The following is a 14407-nucleotide window of genomic DNA, read 5'->3' on the forward strand; positions in this document are numbered from 1 at the left end:
GGCTATCACTGTGGCCACACAATCCCAGAACTCAGAAGGTCAAGGCAGGAGGACTGCTATATATGTAAGACTAGCGTGGGTTACAGAATAAAATTGTTTCAGAAAATAACAAAAACAAAGTCAAACTACTAAATGAAGTGTATGACCAAGATTCCAGATTTATGGGGCTGGAGAGATGGCTCAGCAGTGAAGAACACTGGCTGCTCTTCCAGAGGACCCAGGTTCAATTCCCAACACCAACATGGCAGCTCACAGCTGTCTCTAACTCCAGTTCCAGAGTACCTGACATCCTCATGCAGAAAAACATCAATACACATAAATAAAAAATAATAAAAGTATAGTGAATATTGAAAATATATTCTGGATTTATATAAAAGATCCTACTCCTGAATCACATGACCCATTGTTGCTCACCTCTGAAATATCTCCCAAAGCTCATAGTTTGAATGCTTATTCCCACCTGGTGGTTCTATTTGGGGAGGCTATGGAACTTTTAGGAGATGAGGCCTAGTGGAGGGACGAGGTCGTTAAGGACAGGACTTTGAACGTTAGCCAGGTTCCTGTCCAGGCTTGGACTCCTCTGCTATGTGCTCTTCCTACCATGAACTGAGCTGCTCTGCTCTGCTCTCCTTTCTATGAAGGAGAGAAATCCTGAGACCATGAGCCCATCTGTTCTGCCTCAACTTCCTTCCCCTTGTCAGGCACTGTGGTCCTAGCAAGGCAAGTGTACATTGCCTGTTTAATAAATTACATAAATGTTCTCTACTGATAAAAGTAATATTCACCAATATGTTACATGCATGGTCAGTGTTTTATTCTTTGAGAATGGTCTTAAAACATAAGTAAGGGTGAAAAGTAAAGTTTAAAATAGACAGTTTTATAAGGATAAGTAATAACACAGGTAATGATTAGTCACTCTGAGGAATTTTGATCTTAGAGCTTATGATGCACCCCACTGGCAATAGCACCCAGGTTTGCCAAAAAGCCAGTCATCACTTTTCTCTTGTCTGCATGGACTTCTTCTCATTGGCTATCTTCTGCTTTTGTTGCATGATCTCAGAGTCCCTGGAAGAGAGAGAAGAGTATTATGTTTTCACAGGAAAACCGCTTTCATGCTGCCACTGCTTCTCTACATGACCTTTTTGGTTCATTAAAAGACAACGTAAAAGAAGACAAAAACAGCCATGTTTTCTACAAATAGAAAAGCAAAGAACGGAAAGGCAGTTGAACACCATGTTACTGTTATCATGGCCTTAGGCATTAAATATCTCAAAACACTTTCATTTCAATGGGGAGAGAAGAAAGTGAGGAGACAGAGTCTCACTGTGTAACCATGGCTGTCCTTGAATTCACGGTGTAGACCAGACTAGCCTCAAACTCACGGAAATCTACCTGCCACTGCCTCAGTGCATTTAGGTAGTCTCCTATATACCCTAACAGACGCCTAGGGCTCCAGTAAAAATATTATAATTCTTTTCTGTCTTTTTGTTTGTTTTTGTTTTGTTTGTTTTGAGAAAGGGTCTCATATAGCCCAGGGATGGCCTTCAAACTGATACACAGCCAAAAAAGACTTTCAACTCTTGATCCTCTTACCTTCACTTCTCGAGTGTTGGAATTACAACAATCCAACTTTTTAAAGCCCCAAATAAAATGATCAACACTTAACATTGGATTATGATAAAGAAATACATGGTATTAGAAAAACTTTCATAACCTTTGTTATCTCCCTGGTTGAATCTTCACGTCATGTAACTATGAACTACAGCCAAACTACCTTAGCTAAATGATCTATTTGCCTCAAATCACATAAATACCAAGGTCTGGCTAATTTCAAAATCATGAATCTTTTCTATGTTGTTAACACTTAAATTCAGAATTAGGTTTTAATTCAGTATTGGCTAATTCTCTAAGAGGACACTTTTATAAGTACAATTGAAAAAAAAGGAAAAGCTACAAAGATATTAATTAATTGGAATTCACTAAGTGGAATTAAGAACAAGTAAAGTTATTTTTATGCTTCAAATCAAGCTTTGGTATTTGCTATATGACTTTAGTAATATCACTCAAATTCAGAGCCACAAGTCAGATGTGGTGGCTAATGCCTGGCACCAATAATTTGCAAAGCTGAGGCAGAAGAATCCCAAGTTCAAGTGTGAGCTATAATGAGACTTTGGGCTTCAAACAACACCAAACCATAACCTCACTCTTCTATTCTTCACCCTGGTGTGAACACCACTTTCAGGGTCATAATGGGTAGAGTGTATGTCACATGTAGTACATTTGAAGGGAGTGAGTATTAGCTAAACAATGCTTTTTCTGGGACAGGCTAGAATAGATTCTCCAATAAAAAGGACATTTCAGATCCCTGATGTATACTCGTTTCACTCCAAGGAGAGCTAACAGAAACCTAAGGCAGGTTTATTGCTCTATCAGTCGCTGTCACTGGGCCTGTGGGGATGTCTCTACAGTTCCTGCTGCACAAGCAGGAGGATCCACAAAATCCATGTACAAAGCAGGGCCTGGCGGTGTGTGTCTAAAACCTCAGGCTGGAGGGGCAGGGCTTAGACAGGCACGTCTCTCAAGTTCATTTGGCCTGCCAGCCTAGTCAAACTGGTGAGCTTCATATTTAGTGAGAGACCCTGTCGAAAATAGTGGAGAGTGACGGAGGAAACATACTTGATATCAACTCTGGCCTCCACATTCACACACATGTTTACACCCTTATAAGCACCTGAAGCATGTACACACATAAACAATCATGAAACAAGAGATAATTAAGGTGTGGGGGTCTCTGTGACCACTAAGGCCAGCAGAGAGTAATGATCACATGATATAAGAAGGCTGTTCAACACTGAACCTCATAGAAGAGAAAGTGGGAAGTACCCTACAACAGATGGGCACAGGAGATCGCTTCCTATGTATAACCCCAGCAGCACAGACATTAAGGGCAACATTGAATAAATGGGACCTACTAAAACTGAGAAGCTTCTGTAAAGCAAAGGACACTGTCACCAAGACAAAAAGGCAACCTACTGACTGGGAGAAGATCTTCACCAACCCCGCAACAGACAAAGGTCTGATCTCCAAAATATATAGAGAACTCAAGAAACTAGACTTTAAAATGCTAATTAACCCAATTAAAAAATGGGGCACTGAACTGAACAGAGAATTCTCAACAGAAGAAGTTCAAATGGCCAAAAGACACTTAAGGTCATGCTCAACTTCCCTAGCAATCAGGGAAATGCAAATCAAAACAACTTTGAGATATCATCTTACACCTGTCAGAATGGCTAAAGTCAAAAACACCAAGGATAGCCTTTGCTGGAGAGGTTGTGGTGAAAGGGGTACACTCACCCATTGCTGGTGGGAATGCAAACTTGTGCAACCACTTTGGAAAGCAGTGTGGCGGTTTCTCAGGAAATTCGGGATCAACCTACCCCTGGACCCAACAATACCACTCGGGAATATACCCAAGAGATGCCCTATCATATGACAAAAGCATTTGTTCAACTATGTTCATAGCAGTATTATTTGTAACAGCCAGAACCTGGAAACAACCAAGATGTCCTTCAATGGAAGAATGGATGAAGAAAGTGTGGAATACATACACATTAGAGTACTACGCTGCGGTAAAAAACAATGACTTCTCAAATTTTGCATGCAAATGGATGGAAATAGAAAACACTATCCTGAGTGAGGTAACCCAGACCCAAAAAGATGAACATGGGATGTACTCACTCATAATTGGATTCTAGCCATAAATAAAGGTCACGGAGTCTATAATTGGTGATCCTAAAGAAGCTAAATAAGAAGGTGAACCCAAAGAAAAACATACAGTTATCCTCTTGGCTATGGGAAGTAGACAAAATTGCCAGGGAAAAATTGGGATCTTGGGGGTGGGGTGGGGTGGGATGGGGGTAAGGGGAGATGGGGAGAGAAAAATGAGAAGGGGAGGATGGGGGGAACTTGGGGAAACAGGATGATTGGGATAAAGGAAGGTTGGATAGGGGAGCAGGGAAGCACAAATCTTAGTTAAGGGAGCCACCTTAGGGTTGGCAAGAGACTTGAACCTAGAGTGGCTCCCAGGAGCCCAAGGCGATGTCCCCAGTTAATTCCTTGGGCAGATGAGGATAGGGAACCTGAAATGACCCTATCCTATAGCCATACTGATGAATATCTTGCATATCACCATAGAACCTTCATCTGGTGATGGATGGAGATAGAGACAGAGACCCACACTGGAGCACCGGACTGAGCTCCCAAGGTCCCAATGAAGAGCAGAAGGAGGGAGAACATAAGCAAGGAAGTCAGGACCACGAGGGGTGCACCCACCGAGACAGTGGGGCTGATCTATTGGGAGCTCACCAAGGCCAGCTGGACTGTGACTGAAAAAGCATGGGATAAAACCGGACTCTCTGAACATGGTGAACAATGAAGGCTGATGAGAAGCCAAGGACAATGGCATGGGGTTTTGATCCTACTTCATGTTCTGGCTTTGTGGGAGCCTAGCCAGTTTGGATGTTCACCTTCCTGGATATGGACGGAGGGGGGAGGACCTTGGACTTTCCACAGGGCAGGGAACACTGACTGCTCTTTGGACTAGAGAGGAAGGGGGAGAGGAGTGGGGGGAGGGGGGAGGGTGGGAGGAGGGGGAGGGAAATGGAAGGCTGGGAGGAGGCGGAAACTTTTTTCTCAATAAAAAATTAAAAAAAATAATAATAATTATAAAAAAATCAAAAAAAAGAAGGCTGTTCAGCTCAAGAGGACTCAGCAGCTGGTGTTGGTTCAAACTTTGAGAGTCTAGAACTGGGTACTTTGTTTTAGGCATATTTAAGCACAACAAAATTTGGGAAAAGTTTCCTGGTGATAATTAGTTCAATCTTGCGTGCACAACAAAGCTTAAGACATGACTACATCAAAACTCCTAGTGATCTACAAGTGACATTTTCTATAGGGTAGGTTCTATAGATTAACCAAGGAAACAGGCTCAAGAGAAGATCACAATAAAGATCTAGGGAAGGAGAGAGCTACAGATTGACCGAGATAAACATGCTCAAGATAAGGGTCTACAGGAGCCACTGTGTCCTGGCCACACAGACAGCACAAAGGTCCCTGCTATGTTCTGTTCCCAGCCTTCTGGGTTGGAGCACAGGTTATACATCTCTCCTTTGAAGTGACATCTCTGTGTATTTAACATTCCTGGTTTCCCAGTGCTTCTCTGTGAGCACAAGGACCTACGTGCCTCTTCCAATAAGGGATTTGATCTCATTGACTAAGAAGTCTCAACCATGGTTTAACTAAGATAGGTATAATAAAACTTGTTTGGTGTGCTTTGCGGGAAAGAAGAGGCAGAGGAGGATCAAATTCGGAGCCTCATATATGTTAGACAAAGGCTCTACCAGATGATGAGTTTCATCTTCAGCCCTAGCATGCTCCCATCCCATAACCACAGAGGGTCTCACCATATGGGCTGGCCTTAAACTTGATGCAAACTGAGGATGATCTGAGCTTCTGATTTTTCTGCTTCCACCTCCTAAGTGTTGGGATTACAAGCGTGTGTCACTCCTGGTTTTTTGCAGAGCTGGGATTGAACCCGAGGCATTGTGTTTTTATTTCTAACGCCCAGTCTCATCTCATCACAATTAAATTAGAACAGGATGCGGAGAAATGGCTTTGGCGGTTTGCAAGATGACCCCTATGTAAAGGATTGTGTAATCAGCCACACTGAAGCACACCTAACCTCCAACTTCCTTAAGATCAATGAAATCTCACTTTAGAATATGCAGTGTATGTAGCTCAGTGACAGAGTTAAGTGAAAAAGATCCTCAATGAAATAAATCCCCAGCACAGGGGAGTAAACCCAGGACTTCAGGCATGTGAGGCACGTGACACTGAGATCTTTCTCCAGCTAAGATCCTTGTCCTCATGGAGCTCGCCAGGAGGATGAGATTCACGTGCTCCGGTTCCCTGTTTCTCTTATTCTATATGATGATAGAACTTATAACTTGAATTTCTTGTTATGTATGTGTGGTTTGGGGATTGAACCTGCAGCTCAAGTATCCAAAGCATGTGATGTAACACTGAACCATGCTCCCAGTTCGTCCACTCCCCTTTGAACATGGTAATCTGCAACCTCATTAAAGATTTTTCTTGGGCCAACAAGACACACACAATAAATGTAAAAGAAAATTGTAAAGCATTTATCATCTGTTGGGACTACCTTGTCACATAGTCTAGGACAGGCTCAAGTTCCTAATTCTCTTGCATCCGCTTCCTGAGTTCTAGGATTACAACTGAGCGACACTATGCCCTGGGCATTAAAGTGCTTATGGGGCAGCTATGTGTTACCTGTCATACCCAGTCATCTCAAGTGCTGTACAGCTTGATGGAACAGCTTGATGGAACAGCTGTACAGATGTTAGGCAAGTGTTCCCTACTGCTGAGCTATACCCTCAGTGCTTACCTCCCACTTTTTTTTTTTTTTTTGAGACATGGTCCGTAGGTCTCTGTAGCCTATGCTGGCCTCTGAGTAGCATAAGGTCTTCTTTTTGTTTTCTTTTGGTTTTTCAAAACAGGGTTTCTCTGTGTGACCCTGGCTGTCCTGGAACTGTCTTTGTAAACCAGGCTGGCTTCAAACTCACAGAGATTTGTGTGCCTCTGCCTCTGCCTCTGCCTCTGCCTCCCCAGTGCTGGGATTAAAGGCCACCGCCACCAGCACCTGGTGCACAAAGACCTTATATCAATCCTGTGTCTGTATCTTCACTCCAAACCCAATGGACCTCCAGAAGCCCGCCAGAAAGCCGATCTCTGTAACTGAGCCACTTGTTATTCTGACTCCTTGGGGCAAGCTGTCTGCTTTGGAGACATTGTATCCTATTCATCTAACACACTTACATAGGGAGGGGGTTTGCTGTTTTCTCTAATAAAGTCCTTACAGTTTATAGGAGCTACAAGAGAGTCTCTGCAAACAGTTGACAGCTTCAGGGCTTGAAATTCCTCATCCACAGGCTGGGACGATGACGCCAGTGCATGGTTTTAGTAGACTTAGGGCTACCCAGATCCGCAGTGTTAACCCTTAGTGTAGGCAAGGCTCAGTTCCAGCAGGGGTTTAAGAATGTTCTTCACTCATTCTAGAAACCCGGCAGTCAAACCACCACTGACATGAAAGTTCTCTCAGGACCACTCACCGCTGCTTTCTCTGGGAGGCAGTCAAGCAATCCTCTTTCCTTTTTCCTTTGCTAATCTCCTGGGTTTTCTTCATATTTTTCTGGCGGGCAAGTTCTCTTTGATTTCCACCTACAATGATAAAAAGCCATGTTCTTTTCCCATCCTCAAAATTATCAGTAACTAAATTAAAGGGTCTTTATTAATGAGCCTTAAAGTTTTATTTATTGTTATTACTAAGAAAGCAGAGTATCGCATAGTTATTCTGAGATTGACAAGGAGGAAGCTGAAGTGGAAACACTCAAGAACTAAAGTATATTATGGTACCAATATAGGTGTCCACTAGCAGCTTTTAATCCCGGCACGTGGGAGGCAGAGGCAAGTGAATCTCTGAGTTCAAGGCCAACCTGGTCCACAGAGTGAGTTTCAGGATGGCCAGGGCTACAGAGAGAAACCTTGTCTCGAAAAACCCAAATAAAATAAAAATAATAAAAACTTTTAAAACTAAAAATAGCCATTCCAGTGGTTATGTACCCACGCCAGACACAAAGGAAGTTCTGCCTTTGTTGGGTATGTGTGAAGAGAGATGGTCAGATGTCCCGTGTCGTTCGCCCCAGATCGGTTCAGCCCATTGCAGTTCGCCTGTCACCGCCAGCAGAGGCTGAGCTCAAGGACCGCCACCTTCGAGGACCAAACAAAAGAGCTGGAGGGCACCGGGGCTCCCCCGAGCCTTTCCGACCTCAGGAACCCTTACAGGTCCTGCTCCCGCCGGCGCTCGCAGACGCTCTCGGTGGGTGCGGTCCCCACGCACACCCACACCTGGGGGGCGGGCACCTGTCATGCCTGCGCGCGAGGGCGTGTGTGTAAGTGTGCGTGTATGAGTGTGCGTGTGTGTCCCGCCCTCTCCCCCCGCTGGGCGCCGACCCCCCCCCCCCCGCAACCCCCGTGTCCCTCAAACGGTCCGCACACTCACGGGCCATGCCGACCACCGGCCGGAGCCTGGAAGACAGCGACTCAGAGAAACAGCGGCCGCTGGCACGCTTGGCAGCCGCCCGCGCCCGGCGCTGAAGAAGCTGAGCCCCGCGCGAGCCCACGGTGCGGCCTCGCTCTGTCAGCCAGCCGCCCCGCCCACCGACCCACAACAGCCGCGGCGTGGACGGAGAGCCACTGCGCGTGCGCGCCCGGGACCTCTCGCTCCCCCCGCGACCACGCCCCGCCGGCCTAAGAAAACGTGACCAGCTCCTGAAGATGGCACCTAAAGTTGTCCTTTGACCTCCATGTGCACTGTGCACACATGAAGACACACGTGCATATACATGTGCAAAGAGAGAAATACTTGGTCAAGTGCAGTATGCAGTCACTGTGGTGCTTTGAAAGAAAATGCCAGCTGGGCGGTGGTGGCGCATGCCTTTAATCCCAGCACTTGGGAGGCAGAGGCAGGCGGATCTCTGTGAGTTCGAGACCAGCCTGGTCTACAAGAGCTAGTTCCAGGACAACCTCCAAAACCACAGAGAAACCCTGTCTCGAAAAACCAAAAAAAAAGAAAAAAAAAGAAAAAAAAAGAAAAAAAAAGAAAATGCCCCTCTAGGGAATGGCACTATTATGAGGTGTGACCTTGCTGGAGTAAGTGTAGTCTTGTTGGAGGAAGCCTGTCACCGTGAGGTTGGGCTTTGAGGTCTCCTGTGCTCAAGCTATGCCCAGCGTTGCAGTTCACTTCCTGTTGCCTTTGGATAAAGATGCAGAATTCTCAGGCCCTTCTCCAGCACCATGTCTGCCTGCACACTGCCATTTCCCACCATGATGATGATGTACTAAACCTCTGAACTGTAAGGCACCCAATGGAATATTTTCCTTTCTAAGAGTTGCCGTGGTCATGGTGTCCCTTCACAACAATAGACACGCTAACTAAGACAGTATTGCTCCGTATGTTACCTTCTATGTATTGTTCTTTTACCCCAGAGAGCCTTGCACACTTCTTGCCCTTCTCACATCACACACTGTCCTGTTCAGAACTGCTCAGATCACGTGTGTGCTTCTACCTAGTGAACCCTTCCTGAGTGCCCAAGGAGGAGAAAAGGCTCTCTGGCTCAGCTGTATATAGCGACAAGAGATGATCTGGGGATCAGGAATAGAGTTCAGTGGCAGACACTTATTTAGAGTATGCAAAGCCCTGGATTTGAATCCCCACACACAATATTCATAGTAAGAGGGCAGGAGGAAGAGGAAGCCAGAGTGGTGGCATGTGACTGTACTCCTCATGCTAGGACGACTGAGGCAGCACTACACGTTTGAGGCTGACTTGAGCTGCACAGTGAGACGTGTCTACCTCTTGCTTAAAAAACAGGAAGCTGCTGCACGGTGGTGGTGCATGCCTTTAATCCCAACACTCGCGAGGCAGAGACAGGTGGATCTCTGGGAATTTGAAGCCAGTTCCAGGACAGTCAATGTTGTTACACAGAGAAATCCTGTCTTGAAAAACCACATACGCACAAAAGATATATAGTTGGTTTGGGGTTTTAAGTGTATTTCCTCTTGTCTACACATAAGAATCTCATACAGCTACCTCCTGAGCTTCATGTATGGATTCTTTGAATGAATATGTGCCTGAAGTTATATTTTTTGAGTTGTGAGGTTACAAGAATATTCCCTATACACGCAGAATACATTGAGTTTCTTCCAGAGGGCTGGGAGCATGTCTTTAGTTTCAGCACTGCAGAAGCAGAGACAGGCAGGTCTCAGTCCTGATAAATTTGAGTTCGAGGGCAGCCTGCTCTACATTCCAAGCATAGTTCTAGGACAGTCAAAGCTACACAGTGAGACTCCAGCTCTGTTTCAGAGAGAAATGTTGGGAGAACATTAGAGAAAACTAGAACATTATTTATTTTGTGCGCACACACACACGAGAGAGAGAGAGAGAAAGAGAGAGAGAGAGAGAGAGAGAGAGCGCCCTCAGAAGCAAAAAGAGGATAAGAGGATGTTGGCTCCTTTGGAGCTGGACTTACATTTATGAACTACCTGACGAGGATGCTGGGATGCAATCTGTGGTCCTCATGATGGAGCAGCAAGTGCTTAACTGCGGAACCATCTCTCCTGTTTCCGAAGTGTGTGTGTGTGTGGGGGGGGGGGTTCATGTAGCCCAGGCTGTCTCGGAACTTTTTTTTTTGGTTTTTCTTTTTTTAAATATTTATTTGTTTGTTTGTTTTTTATTATGTATACAGTATTCTTCCTGCAGGTCTCATTACAGATGGTTGTGAGCCACCATGTGGTTGCTGGGAATTGAACTCAGGACCTTTGGAAGAGCAGGCAATGCTCTTAACCGCTGAGCCATCTCTCCAGCCCTTTTTTGGTTTTTCAAGACAGGGTTTCTCTGTGGCTTTGGAGCCTGTCCTGGAAATAACTCTGTAGACCAGGCTGGTCTCGAACTCACAGAGATCCGCCTGCCTCTGCCTCGGCTGTACAGCTGAGGACGACCTTGAACTTACGATCCTTCTACCTCTGTTTCTCAAGTATTGGGGTCAAGGCACTTTCAACCACACCCAAATAGGATGTTCTTACAATATTTTCCTTTAAAAAAGATAGAGATTTATGCTTTTCTGTGTCATGGATTTGTGTCTCCAATTCAATGAGTATTGTCATTCTTCAGTTCTACAGAGTAAATCTTAGGGCTGCCTATTTTTTCCTTCCATCATAAAGGCCTTACTGCCAGTGCACCAGGACTCCTATTGTATAACCCTTGAAGTCTCTTTCATCACATTTAATTTTTTTAAAAAAGATTATTTATTAGATATACAGTATTCTACCAGCTTGTATGCCTGCAGGCTAGAAGAGGGCACCAGATCTCATTATGGTTATGAGCCACCACGTGGTTGCTGGGAATTGAATTCAGGACCTCTAGAAAAGCAGGCAGCTTTTCTCTGAGTCAGCTCTCCAGCCCACATTTAATATTCCTAATTATCTTGTTCATTTGTTTTGTATTTTCACCTCTGTAGTACAGAATGTCTTACTTATTGTTGTGTTAACTATCTCTGGAAGCAGATTAAGAATACTGACATGAATGTGTAAAGTCAGAGGATAATAATATTTGATAGGCACTATGCTCACATTAAGGTGTACTAAAGCAGGTTTAGTGAATGTCTTCCTATGAAGTATTTCATAGCTTCTCTTTCAATAGGTAACCATTTGCCATTTCTTCACACAAGAATTGTTTTACTCAATTTAAAATTTCTCAGTAGAGGCGGGGAGTTAGAGAGATGGCTCAGTTGTTAGGATCATTTTCTGCTGTTCCAGTGGGCACTTTTTGGTTCCCAGCAGCTACATCAGGAGTCTGAGAAACACCGGTAGCTCTCTGGCTCCCCTGAGCACCCACACACAGCACAAACCCTCCATACTCATAAACTTCTTTTTCTTTCTAGCAGGGCATGGGTAACACATGCATGCCTGTAATCTCAGCACTCAGCATGTGGAGGCAGGAGGACCAAAAACTGAAGGCCAGTCTTGGCTATAAGAGGCCCTGCCTCGGGGCTGGAGATATGGCTCAGTGGTTAAGAGCTCTGACTTTTTTCCCAAAGGTCCTGAGTTCAATTCCCAGCAACCACCTAGTGGCTCACTACCATCTATAATGAGATCTGGTGCTCTCTTCTGTTGTATAGGTACGCATGCAGGCAGAACACTGTACCTAATAAATACGTTGTTCTTTTTTTTTGTTTTTTTTTTTTTTTGAGACAGGGTTTCTCTGTGGCTTTGGAGCCTGTCCTGGAACTAGCTCTGTAGACCAGGCTGGTCTCGAACTCCTGAGTACTGGGATTAAAGGCGTGCGCCACCATCGCCCGGCTTAAATACGTAATTCTTAGAGAGAGAGAGAGACAGAGAGAGAGAGAGAGAGAGAGAGAGAGAGAGAGAGAGAGAGAGAGAGAGAGAGAGACAGAGAGAGACAGAGAGAGAGAGAGAGAGAGAGAGAGAGAGAGACAGAGACAGAGAGAGACACAGAGAGAGACACAGAGAGAGAGACAGAGAGAGAGAGACAGAGACAGACAGAGAGAGACAAAGACCCTGTCTCAAAAACAAAACCAGTGTCTATCTATGCTCTGGGTACGAGTTGGTGGTAAGGCACTTCTCTCAAACTATTTTATTGTCTTTTTGAGATATGGTCTTGCTAGATAGTCCGTGCTGACCTGGAACTTGTCGTGACCTTCCTGTAAGCGTTAGAGGTTGTGTACAAAGGGAGTACAAAGGGTACTCCTGGCGGGAGCCAGGGAGTACCACAACGTTACTGGAACTGTAGCAGTTTACAGCTCTATTCCAGGAAAGTTTTCCCCAATGCAAGGGTAACAACTAGACTAAGTCTCCCAATGCACCACCAGGCTTTGTATTTTTGCACACTTTGCCTTTCTCTAGAACTCCTTAATAGTCCATAAAAGATTCTGTTAAGTGGGCTGGGCGTGAAGTTCTGTGGTACCGTGCATACCGATTATGCTAGGGGCCTTGGGTTCAAACTCCAGCACCTTGCGGGCGGGGTTTGTGAGTTGGGGTGTTTTACAAGTTTGAGTCTGAAGATCGAGCTGCTTCCCTACTCTTTTTTCAACAACCCCCGCCGTTTTACAGAAGGAGGAATATCTAGTTGAGTTCAAAATCTCTGCTTCACAGGTAACCGAAGCTACAGAGCGTTGCAGTTGCTATGGTTCCCGGCGCCCGCAGCGTGACGTCAGCCGCGGCGCAGTTTGATTACGCTATGATTTCCGGCGCCTCTTTGCGAGCCGGGCCGCGGGGAGGAGAAACTTAGCTATCAGTGTGGCAGGGTCATGAAGAGGAGGCGGTGGCGGGAGAGCGGAGGAGGCGGAGGGGGCGCGAAATTGCGGTAGCCAGCGCTGGGCTGGTGATTGTGGCCGTGTGGGAGGGCGAGGGTCCGAGCCCTCGGGCAGCGGCCGGGGCTCTGGGCTGAGCGCGGCTGTGGAGCCGCCGCTCCCGGCCCCCTGGCTCCGCCATGTTCCGCAGGGCACGCCTTAGCGTGAAGCCGAATGTCAGGCCTGGTGGAGGCTCCCGGGGCTCCGCCGCTCTTAATCCCCAACGTGTACCGGAGGTTCCCAGGCCTCCCGAGCCTGCCACCGAGTCCGCTCCGAAGCCAGCGGAGCCCACAGATGTGCCTGCGCCTGCGGTGGCTTCCGGGGGAGCGGAGCCCCAGGAAAAGGCTCCCAGGAGCAGGTATGGTCTTCTAGAACGAGCATGAAGCGGAGTACCTCGTCTGCAGCAAGCCTTTGGCTTGAGCTGGACGAAACCACTCCTAGCTGCAGTTTAATTCCCTGATCAGAAGGTGTGACTGCTGATTCTGTCATGATTCTCGAGGAGACCCCCCCTTTTTTTTTTTACAGGGATGGGAATTCAGGTTTCACAATTCTGAATTCACGAATAGGCACACTATCACTAGGAATTTAATTCTCCTGGAGCACTTTACTCGGAGAGCAGTTTGGGATTTTCATTTTGTGAATATTTATTTTTAAAAGGAGAACACCAATGTTACTTGAATTTCTTTTTCCCCCTCCACGCGGTGATGCAGTTGAACCCCAGCGCCTCATGCGTTGTCAGGCAAGCGCCCTGTCAGAGCCACACCTGCAGAATTTGTCAAAAACTCAGGTTGCTTATTTTGGTTTGAGTGTGTACTCCTTTATAGTTACAATGTTTCCCGAATTAAGACGCCTCGCTTTAGCGTCAAATGCCATATTTGAATGCAGGACTCTACTTCTTAGTTTAAGAATTTAAAGTAGGCCGTCCTCAGTGAAAATTTATTCCTCTCTTAGATGTCAGTAGTACCTCCTTTGGGGCAGTATTTTGAGATCAGATATGATTTTATAAACTGTTTTGAGAATGACATGGAAGAGTAGTTCCTCCAAATTTACTAATTTCAAAAAAAGTGACAAGAACCAAGTGTAGTCCACATGCATTTAGTCCTAGCAATCGAGAAGCTGAGGCAGGTGGATCTCTGTGAGTTCGAGGCCAGCCTGGTCTACGGAGTGAGTTGTAGAACAGTCAGGATTATGTAGACGCTGTCTCAAAAAACAAAACAAGGAAAGGTGATGGTACAATGATTGCAGTTTTTCTATTACACAGAGGAAGAAGCCAGTAAACTGCTAATCACGTTGAGTGACAGGGAGATGGTACAAATTACGTTTGCATAGCAACAGCGTTTCTTCTGTGATCTGAGTTGGTGCTCTGTGTTATTTTGATATTTCAATGATTCTCCATATTTCCA

General features: G+C 45.7%; 2 protein-coding genes across 5 annotated transcripts in view; one reads left to right on the plus strand and one right to left on the minus strand.

Moving 5' to 3' along the window:
- Window positions 1–792: 792 nt before the first annotated feature.
- On the minus strand, window positions 793–8308 carry LOC142852821 (small EDRK-rich factor 1). The gene is made up of 3 exons (XM_075977844.1): window positions 8138–8308; window positions 7188–7296; window positions 793–1065 (listed from the first exon to the last, which is right to left on the minus strand). The coding sequence occupies exons 1-3, from the start codon at window positions 8142–8144 to the stop codon at window positions 993–995; spliced, it is 189 nt and encodes a 62-aa protein (XP_075833959.1). The 5' UTR covers window positions 8145–8308; the 3' UTR covers window positions 793–992.
- A 4586-nt stretch (window positions 8309–12894) lies between these two features.
- Bdp1 (BDP1 general transcription factor IIIB subunit) overlaps window positions 12895–14407 on the plus strand; it is an 89684-nt gene continuing 88171 nt past the window's right edge. For 3 of the 4 annotated variants that reach the window (XM_075976222.1, XM_075976224.1, XM_075976223.1), the window contains exon 1: window positions 12895–13362. In XM_075976222.1, the coding sequence (XP_075832337.1) occupies window positions 13145–13362 (218 nt within the window). In that variant the 5' untranslated portion in view covers window positions 12895–13144. The remainder of the gene's footprint in view (window positions 13363–14407) is intronic. The other variant, XM_075976225.1, reaches the window with a different exon arrangement.

The sequence above is a fragment of the Microtus pennsylvanicus genome, chromosome 6, assembly GCF_037038515.1.
Source record: "Microtus pennsylvanicus isolate mMicPen1 chromosome 6, mMicPen1.hap1, whole genome shotgun sequence".
In the NCBI taxonomy this organism is placed as follows: domain Eukaryota; kingdom Metazoa; phylum Chordata; class Mammalia; order Rodentia; family Cricetidae; genus Microtus; species Microtus pennsylvanicus.

What these genes read in the sequence shown, in the direction of transcription:
- LOC142852821 (XM_075977844.1), bottom strand. An exon ending in GCCTCCCAGAGAAAGCAGCG is followed by an intron (nt 1,066 to 7,187) that starts GTGAGTGGTCCT and finishes TCTCTCTTCCAG; the next exon opens with GGACTCTGAGATCATGCAAC.